Here is a 17712-nt window from a genome sequence, read left to right as displayed (position 1 = left end):
AAGTGAATGTGTTAGTCACTCAGCCATGTCTGACTCTTTGTGACCCCATGGCCTGGGACCAACCAGGCTCCTCTGTCCATGGAATTCTCCAGGCAAGAATACTGGAGAGGGTTGCCATTCTTCTCCAGTGGATCTTCCTGACCCTGGGATCAAACCAAATCTCCTGGATCACAGGCAGATTCTATACCATTTGAACCACCAGGGGGCTGTTGAGAAATGCACAAACAAATCTGGAAGAAAAAAACTTGATTGGGAGGAATTGCTTCTTATTCTGTCTTCATTTTACAGGTGTTCTTTGGCAATGTGGATTCATCTGGAGTAAAACACAATATTTTTAACCCTCCAATTATTGCTAGATATATCCGTTTGCACCCAACGCATTACAGCATCCGCAGCACTCTTCGCATGGAGTTGATGGGCTGTGACTTAAATAGTAAGTTTCAAGTCATCCCATGTACTTCCCACTCCCAACCATGGGTAGTATGACTAGCCATACTAGTTTTTCTGAGATGGGGAGGGAGATGTTTCCCAGGACACAGAAGTCTCAATGCTAAAACCAGTAAAGTCCTGGGCAAACCCATCATTTGCTCATCCTAACCATGGAATTCCCCAGGGTCAGCCATATCCTACACTACTATTAACAAGGCAAATCAAAGCCCAACAAAGCTTAGCAGAGCTGACCAGAAAATCCAGAGCATGTTAACAATAACATCCAAAAGTTAATGCCTGGAAAATGATGTCATGATGACAACTAGAATGTCAGTGGAGGCAGAACTTTGGCTGCAACCTGTTCTTATGATGACACTGTTGTTCCATTTCTTCAAGGTTGCAACATGCCACTGGGAATGGAGAATAAAGCTATATCAGATACACAGATTACTGCCTCATCCCACTTAAGCAACATGTTTGCCACCTGGTCTCCTTCACAAGCCCGACTTAACCTTCAAGGGAGGACAAATGCCTGGAGACCCCAGGTAAGAGATAACAAATTTACTATTTAACTGATTCAGAATAAGGAGCAGTGGTTGGGAAAGAATAGGGAAAGCTCTGAACTGTTTCTTCAGCTACTTCCGTCACCTGGTTGTTCCCACCAAGAGTGTCAAGGAAAGGTGACTATGCATGGAAAACCCCACAGATATTTAGTGGATGTGCCATATGCATTCACACATTCATCCCTATTAGGGATCATTTCTTCCTGGAAACAAAATATCTGTATGCAGTACTGGGCTAATATTTGTCAGTCTGTATATTGCTCATACATTCATTCAGTGAACATTTACTGGGCAGCTATAAGTGGGTAGCCCCAGTTGCTTGCTTTGAGTCTAATACGGGGGACTGGCAAAAAGATAATTAATATGCAGAGTGATAAGTGCTGAGTTATGATTAAGAAGGCATTTGGTGATTTCTGGGAGCAAATCATGATCAACAAGACACTACTCTAACTTCCCCAGGTGAATAATCCAAAAGAGTGGCTACAAGTGGACTTCCAGAAGACAATGAGAGTTACAGGAATAACCACTCAAGGGGTGAAATCTCTGCTTACCAGCATGTATGTGAAGGAGTTCCTTATATCCAGTAGTCAAGAGGGCCATAACTGGACTCCATTTCTTCAGAATGGCAAAGTGAAGGTATGCTGATCTCATAGGCACAAAACCTCTCTTAGCACTTGACATTTAGGACACTATGAAAGGCAGAGTAGAGCCAAAAGTTGATTATCCTCAGGGATGTTGATGGCATTCAAGATGGTGGCAAGCATCAGACGGTGAAGAAAAATGAGTTTATTCACAGAATGCTTAATGATCTGTATCAGCAGCAACAACTCAACTTAGATCCAGCAAGAATTAACCATGGCATGAACCTTACCAATCTCCTAGTGCATTCTCTTGCCACTTGCTCCTTTACTCTCTAAGTCCCACTCATACTAGGAAACCCTCAGGTCTCTAAAAACACCATGTTCTTTCTCACACTACATTTGTATACATACTATTTCTTCTACCTAGGACATTTTTTTAGGTGCTTCCTATTGACCCTTTCACCTGGCTCATTTTTTCAAGCCTGAGATAGACATGATCTCCTCCAAGAAGAATTTCTTGTTCCCTCAAGGCTGAATTAAACACTTATGCTTCTGGCAGTTTAGTGGACTAGAGTATTGATAATATATGTTTTAGAGGGCATTCCTATGTTAAAAAGGGTGTATCTTTGATACATGTTAAAACATGGATGAACCTTGAAAACATGCTAAATGAAATACAGCATATATAAAACTACAAATGTTGTATAGTTCCACTTATATGAGTATGTTAGTAAGGATTCTCCAGAGAAAATGAACCAGTTGACTCACATGATTATGGAGGCTGACAAGATCTGCAGGTTGTGTCAGCAAGCTGGAGACCCATAAGAGCTGACTGATCAAATGTCTTTGCAACCTATGGACTGTAGCCCACCAGGCTCCTCTGTCCATGGGATTCTCCAGGCAAGAATACTGGAGTGGGTTGCCATTTCCTTCTCCAGGGGATCCTGCCGACCCAGGAATCAAACCCACGTGTCTTGTATCTCCTGCATTGGCAGGTGGGTTCCTTACCACTAAGTCATCTAGGACGCCCCAGTAAAACTGGATAGTCACATGCAAAAGAATGAAGATACCACACACACATTATATACAAAATTTAATTCAAAACAAATCATCACAATGTGGTAAGATTAGATGTCAACTAGAGGGGGAAGAAACTATTAAAATACAAACATAGGGATGATAAACAACACATTTCTGAATAACCAACAGATCATGGAAGAAATAAAAAAGGAAATCAAAATATGCATAGAAACAAATGAAAATGAAAGCAAGACAGCCCAAAACCTATGGGATTCAATACAAGCAGTGCAAAGATGGAAGTTCATATTAATACAAGCCTACCTCAAGAAACAAGAGAAACATCAAATAAACAATGTAACTTTACACCTAAATCAACTGGAAAAAGAAGAATAGAAGAACTTCAAAGTTAGTAGAAGGAAAGAAATCATAAAAATCAGAGCAGAAATGAAGGTGACTATAGCAAAAATCAACAAAATGAAAATCTGATTCTTTGAGAAGATAAATAGACAAACCATTAGCCAACCTCATCAAGAAACAACGGGAGAAGAATCAAATTAATAAAATTGGAAATGAAAATGAAGAAATCACAACAGACAACACAGAAATATGAAAAATCACAAGAGACTGCTATGAGCAATTATATGCCAATTAAATGGACAACTTGGAAGAAATGGAAAAATTATTAGAAAAGTATAACCTTTGAAAACTGAACCAGGAAGAAATAGAAAATCTGAACACACCAAGTACAAGCACAGAAATCAAAACTGCACTCAAAAATCTTCTAAGAAACAAAAGCCCAGGACCAGATGGCTTCACAGGTGAATTCTACCACATATTTGGAGAAGAGCTAACACCTACTCAAACTCTTCCAGAAATTTGCAGAGGAAGGTAAACTCCTAAACTCCTTCTATGAGGCCACCATCACCCTAATACCAAAACCAGACAAAGATGCCACAAAAAAAGAAAACTACAGGCCAATATAACTGATAAACATAGATGGAAAAATTCTCAGCAAAATTCTAGCAAACAGAATCCAACAACATATTAAAAAGATCATACAACATGACCAAGTGGGCTTTAAACCAGGCATGCAAGGATTCTTCAATATTTGCAAATCAATCAATGTAATATAGCATATTAACAAATTGAAAGGTAAAAATATGATTATCTCAATAGATGCAGAGAAAGCCTTTGACAAAATTCAATACCCATTTAGGATAAAAACTCTCCAGAAAGCAGGCATAAAAGGAACATACCTCAACATAATAAAAGCCATATATGACAAACCCACAGCAAACATTATCCTCAATGGCAAGAAACGGAAAGCATTTTCTCTAAAATCAGGAACAAGACAAGGATGACCACTCTCACCACTACTATTCAACATAGTTTGGGAAGTCCTAGCCACAGCAATCAGAGAAGAAAGAGAAATAAAAGGAATCCAAATTGGAAAAGAAGTAAAACTCTCACTGTCTGCAGATGACATGATCCTCTACATAGAAAACCCTAAAGACACCACCAGAAAATTCTAGAGCTAATCAATGAATATAGTAAAGTTGCAGGATATAAAATTAATACACAGAAATCTCTTGCATTCCTATACACTAACAATGAGAAAACAGAAAGAAATTAAGGACCAATTCCATTCACCATTGCAACGAAAAAATAAAATATTTAGGAATAAATTTACCAAAGAAACTAAAGACCTATATATAGAAAACTATAAAACACTGATGAAAGAAATCAAAGATGACACAAATAGATGGAGAAATATACCATGTTCGTGGAATGGAAGACTCAATATGGTGAAAATGAGTATACTACCCAAAGCAATCTATAGATACAACAAAATCCTTATCATGCTACCAATGGTATTTTTCACAGAACTAGAACAAACAATTTTACAATTTGTATGGAAACACAAAAACCTCAAATAGCCAAAACAATCTTGAGAAAGAAGAATGGAACTGGAGGAATCAACCTGCCTGACTTCAGACTATACTACAAAGCTACAGTCATCAAGACAGCATGGTACTGGCACAAAGACAGAAATATAGATCAATGGAACAAAATAGAAAGCCCAGAGATAAATCCACACACCTTATCTTTGACAAAGGAGGCAAGAATATACAATGGAGAAAAGACAATCCATTTACTGGTCAACCACCTGTAACGGAATGAAACTAGAACACTTTCTAATATCATACACAAAATAAACTAAAAATGGATTAAAGATCTAAATGTAAGACCAGAAACTATAAAACTCTTAGAGGAAAACATAGGCGGAACACTCTCTGACATAAATCACAGCAAGATCCTCTATGACCCACCTCCCAGAGTGATGGAAATAAAAGCAAAAATAAACAAATGGGACCTAATTAAACTTAAAAGCTTTTGCACAATGAAGGAAGCTATAAGGTGAAAAGACAGCCTTCAGAATGGGAGAAAATAATAGCAAAGGAAACAACTGACAAAGAATTAATCTCAAAAATATATAAGCAGCTCATGCAGCTCAATACCAGAAAAATAAACAACTGAAACAAAAAGTGGACCAAATGCCTGGGGCTGGTGCACTGGGATGACCTGGAGGGATGGTACGGGGAGGGAGGTGTGAGGGGGGTTCAGGATGGGGAACATGCATACACCCATGGTGGATTCATGTTGATGTGTGGCAGAACCAATACAATATTGTAAAGTAAATAATAATAATAATAATAACAAAATAAAGCAGTGAAGTGATTAAAAAAAAAAAAAAAACAAGTGAGCCAAAGAACTAAACAGATGTTTCTCCAAAGAAGACATACAGATGGCTAACAAACACATGAACAGATGCTCAACATCACTCATTATCAGAGAAATGCAAATCAAAACCACAATGATGTACCATCTCACACCGGACAGAATGGCTGCCATTCAGTCGTGTCCGACTCTTTGCAACCCCATGAACCGCAGCACGCCAGGCCTCCCTGTCCATCACCAACTCCTGGAGTTTACTCAAACTCATGTCCATTGAGTCGGTGATGCCATCCAACCATCTCATCCTCTGTCATCCCCTTCTCCCCCTGCCTTCAATCTTTACCAGATATATCTGTCTGTAGCTATATTTAAATATATATATATACATATTATAAATATATAAATATATATTTAAGTATTGCAAATAAAACCACTCATAACTCACAGAATAACTAGAAGACAAAGAATGCTGTAAGTTTCAATTTACAAAAAGTAAGTGGAAAATAAACATGCAGAGCTAGCTCTGCAGAGGAGAGTCCAGGAGAGACTGTGATAGAACACAGAGAAAATCACTTCTAAAAAGACAAAGTCTGACCCTCAGTGACAAAATACTAATAGTTGAGCTCTCCTGTGTCATAGCTTTGGCTTCTGGAGATCTGAAAGGGCAAGGATGGAAAATATGTGGGACTAGAGGTGGCACTGTTTCTGGTGAAAGAGGATAGATCTCTTGGAGGCTTGGTGATTAAAAAAAAAAAAAAAAAAGAAGTCAAGTGGTGGAAATAAAGTTTTCTGGAAAAGCAAAAACCATCACAAGACATATCTTCTTGCCCCATCTATTTAAAAAATTACACTTTTCTCTATCAACAAGAGAGGTTGCTCACGGACTAAGAAACCTACCCAGCCACCCAAACCTCTTATATATCTGCCGCATAAAATCACTGTATTGCTGGTGACAAGTGAACAGAAATAGCAGATGAGGTAAAAGGCATTATCCTTGATTTTTCACTTCTTCCTTCTTTGACAACTTCACTGACTTTGGGTTTGAGAATAGGACTCATTTTGACCAAAGTAATGTAAATGCACATGATATACACCAATTTTGGACAGAAACTTTCAGTGTGATCATGTATTTGGCTCACTCTCTTCTGACTCTGCTCTCTGCCATGAGATTAAAATGTCCAACCTGAGAAGACACAGTGTATGTGAGCCTTGGCCTGGAGCAGAGCCTCAGCTAACCCAGAAGAGTCTTGGTTTACAAATAGCATGTCCTAGTAAAAGGAAGCTTGCCTCTCGGAGATGCCAAGACTGGAGCTAGGAAGATGCTAGGTGATGCTGGAACATCTTCAGTCAGTCAGTTCAGTCACTCACTCATGTCCGACTCTTTGCAACCCCATGGACTGCAGCATGCCAGGCCTCCCTGTCCATCACCAACTCCTGGAACTTGCTCAAACTCATGTCCATTGAGTCAGTGATGCCATCCAACCATCTCATCCTCTGTCGTCCCCTTCTCCTCCTGCCTTCAATCTTTCCCAGCATCAGGGTCTTTTCCAGTAAGTCAGTTCTTCCCATCAGTGGCCAAAGTTTTGTAGTTTCAACTTCAGCATAAGTCCTTCCAGTGAATATTCAGGACTGATTTCCTTTAGGATGGACTGGTTGGATCTCCTTGCAGTCCAAGAGACTCTCAAGAGTCTTCTGTAACACCACAGTTCAAAAGCATCAATTCTTTGGCGCTCAGTTTTCTTTATAGTCCAACTCACACAGCCATACATGACTACTGGAAAAACCATATCTTTGGCTAGACTGATATTTGTTGGCAAAGTAATGTCTCTGCTTTTTTATGCTGTCTAGGTTGGTCATAGTTTTTCTTCCAAGGAGCAAGCGTCTTTTAATTTCTTGGCTGCAATCACCATCTGCAGTGATCTTGAAGCCCAAGAAAATAAAGCCTGTCACTGTTTCCACTCTTTCCCCATCTATTTGCCATAAAGTGATGGGACTGGATGCCATGATCTTTGTTTCTGAATGTTGAGTTTTAAGCCAACTTTTTCACTCTCCTCTTTCATTTTGTCAAGAAGCTCTTTAGTTCTTCACTTTTTGCCATAACGGTGGTGTCATCTGCATATCTCAGGTTATTGATATTTCTCCTGACAATCTTGATTCCAGCTTGTGCTTCATCCAGCCCAGCATTTCTCACAATGTGCTCTGCATAGAAGTTAAATAAGCAGGGTGACAATATACAGCCTTGATGTACTCCTTTCCCCATTTGGAACCAGTCTGTTGTTTCATGTCAAGCTCTGTTGCTTCTTGACCTGCATACAGATTTCTCAGGAGGCAAGTAAGGTGGTCTGGTATTCCCATCTCTTGAAGAATTGTTCACAGTTTGTTGTGATCCACAGAATCAAAGGTTTTGGCATAGTCAATAAAGCAGAAATAGATGTTTTTCTGGAACTCTCTTGCTTTTTCAATGATCCAACATATGTTGGCAATTTGATCTCTAGTTCTTCTGCCTTTTCTAAATCCAGCTTGAACATTTGGAAGTTCACAGTTCATGTATTGTTGAAGCCTGGCTTGGAGAATTTTGAGCATTACTTTACTAGTGTGTGAGATGAATGCAATTGTGATAGTTTGAGCATTCTTTAGCATTGCCTTTCTTTGGGATTGGAATGAAAACTGACCTTTTCCAGTCCTGTGTCCGCTGCTGAGTTTTCCAAATTTGCTGGCATATTGAGTGCAGCACTTTCACAGCATCATCTTCCAGGATTTGAAATAGCTCAACTGGAATTCCATCACCTCGACTAGTTTTGTTCTTAGTGATGCTTTCTAAGGCCCACTTGACTTCACATTCCAGGATGTCTGGCTCTAGATGTGTGATCACACCATCGTAATTATCTGGGTCATGAAGATCTTTTTGTGTACTTCTTCTGTGTATTCTTGCCACCTCTTCTTAATATCCTCTGCTTCTGTTAGATTCATTCAATTCCTGTCCTTTATCGAGCCTATCTTTGCATGAAATGTTCCCTTGGTATCTCTAATTTTCTTGAAGAGATCTTTAGTCTTTCCTATTCTATTTTTTCCTCTATTTGTTTGCATTGATCACTGAGGAAGGCTTTCTTATCTCTCCTTGCTATTCTTTGGAACTCTGCATTCAGATGCTTATATCTTTCCTTTTCTCCTTTGCTTTTCGCTTCTCTTCACAGCTATTTGTAAGGCCTCCCTAGACAGCTATTTTGCTTTTTTGCATTTCTTTTCCATGGGGATGGTCTTGACCTCTGCCTCCTGTACAATGTCATGAACCTCCATCCATAGTTCTTCAGGTACTCTGTCTATCAGATCTAATCCCTTGAATCTATTAGTCACTTCCACTGTATGATTGTAAGATTTAGGTCAGACCTGAAAGCTCTAGTGGTTTTCCCTCCTTTCTTCAATTTAAGTCTGAATTTGGTAACAAGGAGTTCATTATCTGAGCCACAGTCAGCTCTCAGTCTTGTTTTTGCTGACTGTATAGAGCCTCTCCATCTCTGGCTGGAAAGAATATAATCAATCTGATTTCACTGTTGACCATCTGGTGATGTCCATGTGTAGAGTCTTCTCTTGTGTTGTTGGAAGAGGGTGTTTGCTATGACCAGTCCATTCTCTTGGCAAAACTCTGTTAGCCTTTGCCCTGCTTCATCTTATAGTCCAAGGCCAAGTTTGCTTGTTACTCTTTACTTCCTACTTTTGCATTCCAGTCCCCTATAAGGGGACATCTTTTTTGGGTGTTAGTTCTATAAGATCTTGTAGGTCTTCATAGAACCGTTCAACTTCAGCTTCTTCAGCATTGCTGATTGGGGAATAGACTTGAATTACTGTGATAGCGAATGATTTGACTTGGAAAGGAACAGAAATCATTCTGTCGTTTTTGAGATTGCATCCAAGTACTGCATTTTGGGCTCTTTTGTTGACCATGATGGCTACTCCATTTCTTCTAAGGGATTCCTGCCCACAGTAGTAGATATAATGGTCATCTGAGTTAATTTCACCCATTCCAGTCCATTTAGTTCGCTGATTCCCAAAATGTTAATGTTCACTCTTGCCATCTCCTGTTTGACCACTTCCAATTTGCCTTGATTCGTGGACCTAACATTACAGGTTCTTTTGCAATATTGTTCTTTACAGCTTTGGACTTTACTTCCATCACCAGTCACATCCACAACTGAGCACGGTTTTTGTTTTGGGCCCATCTCTTTATTGTTTCTGGAGTTATTTCTCCACTGATCTCCAGTAGCATGTTGGGCACCTACCGACCTGTGGAGTTCATCTTGCGGTGTCCTATCTTTTTGCCTTTTCATACTGTTCATGGGGTTCTCAAGGCAAGAATACTGAAGTGGTTTGCCATTCCCTTCTCCAGTGGGCAATGTTTTGTCAGAGCTCTCCACCATGACCCATCTGTCTTGGGTGGCCCTTCATGGCATGGCTCATAGTTGCTTTGAGTTAGACAAGGTTGTGGTCCATGTGATCAGTTTGACTAGTTTTCTGTGATTGTATTTGTCATTCTGTCTGCCCTCTGATGGATAAGGATAAGAGGCTTATGGAAGCTTCCTGAAGGGATAGACTGACTGGGGGAAACTGGGTCCTGTTCTGATGGGCGGGGCCATGTTCTGCTACTGCTAAGTCACTTCAGTCGTATCCAACTCTGTGTGAACCCACAGATGGCAGCCCACCAGGCACCTCTGTCCACAGGATTCTCTAGGCAAGAATACTGGAGTGGCTTGCCATTTCCTTCCCCAGTGTATACATACATGCTAAGTCACTTCAGCCATGTCCAACTCTGTGCAACCCTATGGACAGCAGCCCACCAGGCTCCTCTATTTACAGGTTTCTCTAGGCAAGAATACTGGAGTGGGTTTCCATTTCCTTCTCCATTGACAAATTCTATAATGGTAGTCAAATTGAGGAAAAGTGTCAGATGAGCTTCTTACTTAACCACTCAGCCAAGACCATTCAGTCCCCTACAATGGAGTGACCTCAGTATGTTTCAGCTGAGCCCCAGGTATTCCTCGATTTTTTCCCAGTCGAACCCCCCTACCCAGTACCTTTCCACTGGGTGGGCAATTCTCCTGGCATTTTTCAGCCAGCCCCCCACCCAACATCTTTTGACTGGCTGGGAATTCTTCAGTATCTTTCAACCAAGCCCCACTCAGTGTCTAGACCATGAGCAGGTATGCCCCGGATATTTCACCTCCCCCCACCCAGTATCTTTCCTATTAGGAGGGGGCAGGTAACCTGCTCCACCACCAAGTAAAACTGAGAATCTCAACCAATATGGGAAATTTAAGAACCAGGAGAGACTTACCCAATTTCGTCTGCACTCCCCTAGGAGGCAGATGGGTGCAAGGGGCCGCTGCTGGTACCAAAGCTCCATTTCGTCATGAAGTACAGTTGAAGGAAGGAAGTCCACTCTGGGTCGCTTCATCGGTCACCATAACTGTCAACTAAAAAAAAAAAAAAAAAAGATGTACAACTTGAGAGTTGTTCAGTGGCCATATTCAGGAAATCTTTAATCCAATTTTCTGTTGATGGGTGGGGCAGTGTTCCCTCCCTGTGGTTTGACCTGAGATCAAACAAGATGTTGTGGAACATTTTGGCATGCCACAAAGACTAATGAGCCCATAGGAAAGGAACACAAGAGCTGGCTTGAAGGGGTTCATACTGGGAAAATTTGAAACAATTTAAGCATCCATATACACAATGAAAAAAAGAATCCAGGAGTCCATAATCATGGTCAGAAACAAAGGGAGAGAGAGGCTTTTCTCCATAGACAAATTCCAGCTGTTAATAATAAATGCAGAAGACATGACAAAATTAAGAAACCAATTGGTAACCATCAATATAGTATATAATACTTGTAAGGAACTTCAGTGGATACTGAAACCATTGGATGAAACCTTAATGTGGAACAGAATATTTTGTTGTTATTGTTCAGTAGCTAAGTCATGTCCAACTCTTTGCGACCCTGTGGACTGTAGCATGTCAGGCTCCTCTATCCTCCACTATCTCCTGGAGTTAGCTCAAATGCATGTCCATTGAGTCGGTGATGCCATTCAAACATTTCATCCTCTGTCGCCCCCTTCTCCTTTTGCCCTCAATCTTTCCCAGCATCAGGGTCTTTTCCTATGAGCTGGCTGTTCGTATCAGGTGTCCAAAGTATTGGAGGTTCAGGCTCAGCATCAATCTTTCCAGTGAATATTCAGTGTTGATTTCCTTTAGGATTGACTGGGTTGATCTCCTTGCAGTCTAAAGGACTCTCAAGAGTCTTCTCCAACACCACAGTTCAAAAGCATCAATTCTTTGGCACTCAGTTTTCTTTATGATCCAACACGTACTTGTGAGAATATTTATACAGCATTAAAGCCTCACCCCACAGATTGTAAGGAAAGGAAAGTAATTACCTTTATTTAAGTGAGATGTGGTGGACACCACCTTAAGTAAGGCTCAAACTCTGAAGGAATCAGTATCATGTGTCCTTTGATATGATACAGTGGGAAAGACACATTGCCTAGTTAATATTTTCACTAAAGATGTTGAACTAAGATTTAATAATTAAGAAAATAGTCACAGAAATTTAAAATGTGGGACATTATCGACACAATGGTCCTAGGCCTTTTTAAATGTCAGCATCATGAAGGACAAAAACAGACCAGAGACTTGGAGTGTGTTGTACATTAAAGATGTGAGTGTTCCTTCTGTTATTCTTTCAGTTTCTTGAGGGGAAACAACAAGGAATAAGCCTAACAGAAGATGTACAGGTTTCAAAAGTTTACCAAAAATATTTATCCAAGAATCTCTTTGTTTCCCAAAAGTTTTATCAAACACACAAACTCTAGCAAATGTTTATAGTATATTTGCTATGTATATACTGCATTTCTTGCATGTATGGAAGATCAGTGACCAAGGCCTCTGCTGTCGTGGAAGTGACATTTGGTGATGAAAACAGAGGTAATAGTCAATAAGCAGGTAAACAGATAAATGAGAAGATAACAAATGCTGTAAAGAAAAGTGATCTACATGAGACTGAGTCAACAAGAGTCCTGTTTCAGAGGATGAAGAGCTCTCTAAAGAGATAACATTTAAACCCAAAGTCTTGGCAGGTTGAAGTAGTTGAGAGTAAAATGCCATGATGTTTACAACTTCCTTGAATTAGTTGAGAAAGTGGGTGAGAACATTCTCAGAGGTAAGCCATAGCTGGAAGCAAGGGCTTCACAGCAGGTTAGCAAGTGAGCAGGTGAGTGAGTGAAGTTGCTCAGTCTTGTCTGACTCTTTGCTACCCCATGGACTGTAGCCTATCACGCTCCTCTGTCCATGGGATTTTCCAGGCAAGAGTACTGGAATGGGTTGCCATTTCCTTCTCCAGAGGTTCTTCCCGACCCAGGGATCGAACCTGGGTCCTCCTGCATTGTAGGCAGATGCTTTACCATCTGAGCCACCAGGGAAGTCCTGCAGGTTAGCAAGGAGGCTCTTAATTCTGAATGTCATACGCCCTTTCCCAGGCACAGACTAAGTCATTCAGGGGACTAAGTCATTCAGTCACCTCCCAGGGTTCAGTTCTGAACTACCGAACTAGGGAAGCTTGGATCCCTCAACCCAAAATGAAAAAAGCTTCCATCCTGAGCTTTGGGGTGGGTGCCCATGAAGAGCTATTGGTGAGTTCCAGACCATGCAGGAGGCCAGTGAAGGTGTATAAGCATTGTAATTTTTTTCCTGTCAACTAACACATGCTGTCTCTCCTCTTTTAGGTTTTTCAGGGAAATCAAGACTCCTTCACCCCCGTGGTGAATACTCTAGACCCCCCACTGTTTACCCGCTTCCTTCGGATTCACCCGCAGAGCTGGGTGCACCATATCGCCCTGAGGCTGGAGTTTTGGGGTTGTGAGGCACAGCAGCAGTACTGAGGCCCGGTGCCTCCCTTCTGTCCCTGAGCCTTTGCTAACTGAAATGCAGCATCCTTGTGAGCCCTTCCGCTGGGTGACTTCCTGCCCCACAGTGCCATCCATTTTTGCTGTATTTCGATGCCTCTGTGCCAGCAGCTGTGCCCTGAAACCACCCAAATCAATTGCCATGGGGACTGCATTCTCTGGAGTCATGTGGAAAGCATGCTTCTACGGAAGTGGCAGTCACTTCCTCCTCTGTGGTGATGAAGAAGGGTCACGACCATACTAGGCTACTAAAGGACATGTTTTTAACATTTCCTTAGAAAAATGAGGAAACTCTGTGGCTCTCTCGGATAGGAGACCCAACACGATGTACCAGGAAATTCTGTATGGTGACAGAAAACTAGAGGCCCTCTTTATAGAGTTAAATATTGGGGAGTCAGAAGGAAACTGAGCTGGAGGAAGCAGAGAGAAAATTCCTCCAGTCAGCCACATGCCCTTTCCAAGAGGACCCCCCGCCTTGCCCAGCCCCTACTATATAAGGTTCAAAATGGTTTACTGTCCTGGAAAAGTGAAAATTAGAGATTAATGTATAGAAATCAGTAAGCTGCTTTGCTGTATAGCCTGGTAGAGATGTTAATCCCCCAAATGATGTGGTTTGACTGCCTGCAAAAGTTAACCACTTTAATGTTGACCTTAATCATCTTGTAGCATTCTTTTCCCATTGACTACATACATCTCTATTTTTCAAATGTTCTTGGAACCAGCTCTTTTGTCTTCCTGCTGGAATAGTCAATAATCAGTTGAATAAAACATTGACATGTAAAACCAAATGCCTTTGAGAGTTCTGTTTTTCTATTGGCAATTTAAATGTGAATGATGGAAGCCTGCTGGCTGCACCGGACCTAGCCGAGAGGAGCTACCCCACGCCCGAGGTCAGAAGAGTCGTGTCGGGACCTGACCTGAGCCATGACAGGCTCAACAGGGCACACTAGGCCTAAGCCTCAGGTTCTTGTAAGCATGAGTCATAATTCTGGGAAGCCCCACCAAGGTCCCCGATGACACCAAGGTCCTCCTTGATGACGCCAAGGTTAAATCAATCACCACGATGACCCAAGGTTGAGTCAATCACCACACGCCAACTACACTATTGCTGAGACAAAAGACCGCCTGTATATAAGCAGTTGTGATTCAGAGCTCGGGGCTCTCGTCAAGATTCCACTGTGCTGGATGAGACTTGGGCCCTAGCTCGAGCTAGCAATAAACCCCTTTATGCTTTTGCATTGCTGTGGATGTCTTATTCTCTCAGTTTTGGGGACTTGGACACAGGGCATAACAGGGCGGCTGTGAGGAGATAAACCTCGTCCAAGGTAAGGAGCAGCAGCTGCACTTTGCTGGAGCAGCCGTGAAGAGATACCCCAAGTCCAAGGTAAGAGAAACCCAAGTAAGATGGTAGGTGTTGTGAGAGGCATCAGAGGGCAGACACAAACCATAATCACAGAAAACTAATCAGTCTAATCACACGGCCTTGTCTAACTCAATGAAACTAAGCCATGTCATGTGGGGCCACCCAAGATGGGCAGGTCATGGTGGAGAGGTCTGACAGAATGTGGTCCACTGGAGAAGGGAATGGCAAACCACTTCAGTATTCTTGCCTGGAGAACCCCATGAACAGTATGAAAAGGCAAAATGATAGGATACTGAAAGAGGAACTCGCCAGGTCGGTAGGTGCCCAATATGCTACTGGAGATCAGTGGAGAAAGAACTCCAGAAAGAATAAAGGGATGGAGTCAAAGCAAAAACAATACCCAGTTGTGGATGTGACTGGTGATAGAAGCAAGGTCAAATGCTGTAAAGAGCAATATTGCATAGGAACCTGGAATGTTAGGTCCATGAATCAAGGCAAATTGGAAGTGGTCAAACTGGAGATGGCACGAGTGAACGTCAACATTCTAGGGATCAGCGAACTAAAATGGACTGGAATGGGTGAATTTAACTCAGATGACCATTGTATCTACTACTGCGGGCAGGAATCCCTTAGAGGAAATGGAGTAGCCATCATGGTCAACAAAAGAGTCTGAAATGCAGTACTTGGATGCAATCTCAAAAACGACAGAATGATCTCTGTTCATTTCCAAGGCAAACCATTCAGTATCACAGTAATTCAATCCTATGCCCCAACCAATAATGCTGAAGAAGCTGAAGTTGAACAGTTCTATGAAGACCTCTAAGACCTTCTAGAACTAACACCCAAAAAAGATGTCCTTTTCATTATAGGGGACTGGAATGCAAAAGTAGGAAGTCAAGAAACACATGGGATAACAGGCAAATTTGGCCTTGGAATATGGAATGAAGCAGGGCAAAGGCTAATAGAGTTTTGCCAAGAGAACGCACTTGTCATAGCAAATACCTTCTTCCAACAACACAAGAGAAGACTCTACACATGGGCATCACAAGATAGTCAACAGCAAAATCAGATTGATTGTATTCTTTGCAGCCAAAGATGGAGAAGCTCTATGCAGTCAGCAAAAACAAGACTGGGAACTGACTGTGGCTCAGATTATAAACTCCTTATTGCCAAATTCAGACTTAAATTGAAGGAATTAGGGAAAACCACTAGACCATTCAGTGGTCAAATCCCTTATGATTATACAATGGAAGTGAGAAATAGATTTAAGGGACTAGATCTGATAGATAGAGTGGCTGGTGAACTATAGATGGAGGTTTGTGACATTGTACAGGAGACAGGAATCAAGAGCATCCCCATGGAAAAGAAATGCAAAAAAAGCAAAATGGCTGTCTGAGGAGGCCTTACAAACAGCTGTGAAAAGAAGAAAAGTGAAAAGCAAAGGAGAAAAGGAAATATATAAGCATCTGAATGCAGAGTTCCAAAGAATAGCAAGGAGAGATAAGAAAGCCTTCTTCAGCGATCAATGCAAAGAAATAGAGGAAAACAACAGAATGGGAAAGACTAGAGATCTCTTCAAGAAAATTAGAGATACCAAGGGAACATTTCATGCAAAGATGGGCTCGATAAAGGACAGAAATGGTATGGACCTAACAGAAGCAGAAGATATTAAGAAGAGGTGGCAAGAATACTCAGAAGAATGGTACAAAAAAGATCTTCATGACCAAGATAATCACGATGGTGTGATCACACACCTAGAGCCAGACATCCTGGAGTGTGAAGTCAAGTGGGCCTTAGAAAGCATCACTGCAAACAAAGCTAATGGAGGTGATGGCATTCCAGTTGAGCTATTTCAAATCCTGAAAGATGATGCTGTGAAAGTGCTGCACTCAATATGCCAGCAAATTTGGAAAACTCAGCAGAGCCACAGGACTGGAAAAGGTCAGTTTTCATTCCAATCCCAAAGAAGGGTAATTCCAAAGAATGCTCAAACTACTGCACAATTGCACTCATCTCACACGCTAGTAAAGTAATGCTCCAAGCCAGGCTTCAGCATTACGTGAACCATGAACTTCCAGATGTTCAAGCTGGTTTTAGAAAAGGCAGAGGAACCAGAGATCAAACTGCCAACATCTGCTGGATCATCAAAAAAGCAAGAGAGTTCTAGAAAAACATCTATTTCTGCTTTATTGACTATGCTAAAGCCTTTGACTGTCTGGATCACAATAAACTGTGAAAAATTCTGAAAGAGATGGGAATACCAGACCACCTGACCTGCCTCTTGAGAAACCTATATGCAGCTCAAGAAGCAACAGTTAGAACGGGCAATGGACCAACAGACTGGTTCCAAATAGGAAAAGGAGTGTCAAGGCTGTGTACTGTCACCCTGCTTATTTAACTTATATGCAGAGTACATCATGAGAAACACTGGACTGGAAGAAGCACAAGCTGGAATCAAGATTGCCAGGAGAAATATCAATAACCTCAGATATGCAGATGACACCACCCTTATGGCAGAAAGTGAAGAGGAACTCAAAAGCCTCTTGATGAAAGTGAAAGAGGAGAGTGAAAAAGTTGGCTTAAAGCTCAACATTCAGAAAACTAAGATCATGACATCTGGTCCCATCACTTCATGGGAAATAAATGGAGAAACAGTGAAAACAGTGTCAGACTTTATTTTTGGGGGCTCCAAAATCTCTGCAGATGGTGATTGCAGCCATGAAATTAAATGATGCTTACTCCTTGGAAGGAAGGTTATGACCAACCTAGACAGCATATTCAAAAGCAGAGACATTACTTTGCCAACAAAGGTCTGTCTAGTCAAGGCTGTTTTTCCAGTGGTCCTGTATGGATGTGAAAGTTGGACTGTGAAGAAAGCTGAGCGCCGAAGAATTGATGCTTTTGAACTGTGGTGTTGAAGAAGACTCTTGAGAGTCCCTTGTACTGCAAGGAGATCCAACCAGTCCATTCTAAAGGAGATCAGTCCTGGGTGTTCTTTGGAAGGAATGATACTAAAGCTGAAACTCCAGTACTTTGGCCACCTCATGTGAAGAATTGACTCATCTGAAAAG

General features: G+C 41.4%; 1 protein-coding gene and 1 non-coding gene across 4 annotated transcripts in view; one reads left to right on the top strand and one right to left on the bottom strand.

Annotated features, from left to right (window-relative positions):
* F8 (coagulation factor VIII) overlaps nt 1-14066 on the top strand; it is a 137569-nt gene extending 123503 nt beyond the window's left edge. The window contains exons 23-26 of one of the 3 annotated variants that reach the window (XM_042241550.2): nt 289-433; nt 826-974; nt 1452-1628; nt 13099-14066. In XM_042241550.2, the coding sequence (XP_042097484.1) occupies nt 289-433; nt 826-974; nt 1452-1628; nt 13099-13254 (627 nt within the window). In that variant the 3' untranslated portion in view covers nt 13255-14066. 3 annotated transcript variants of the gene reach the window in all.
* Nucleotides 12723-12795, bottom strand: TRNAC-ACA (transfer RNA cysteine (anticodon ACA)). The gene has a single exon. It is a non-coding gene; the product is annotated as a tRNA-Cys (tRNA).
* Nucleotides 14067-17712: the final 3646 nt, after the last annotated feature.

The sequence above is a fragment of the Ovis aries genome, chromosome X (assembly GCF_016772045.2).
Source record: "Ovis aries strain OAR_USU_Benz2616 breed Rambouillet chromosome X, ARS-UI_Ramb_v3.0, whole genome shotgun sequence".
Classification (NCBI taxonomy): Eukaryota; Metazoa; Chordata; class Mammalia; order Artiodactyla; family Bovidae; genus Ovis; species Ovis aries.
The sequence above is the reverse complement of the archived record's forward strand: the minus strand, read 5'-3'. Positions and strand labels throughout refer to the sequence as shown.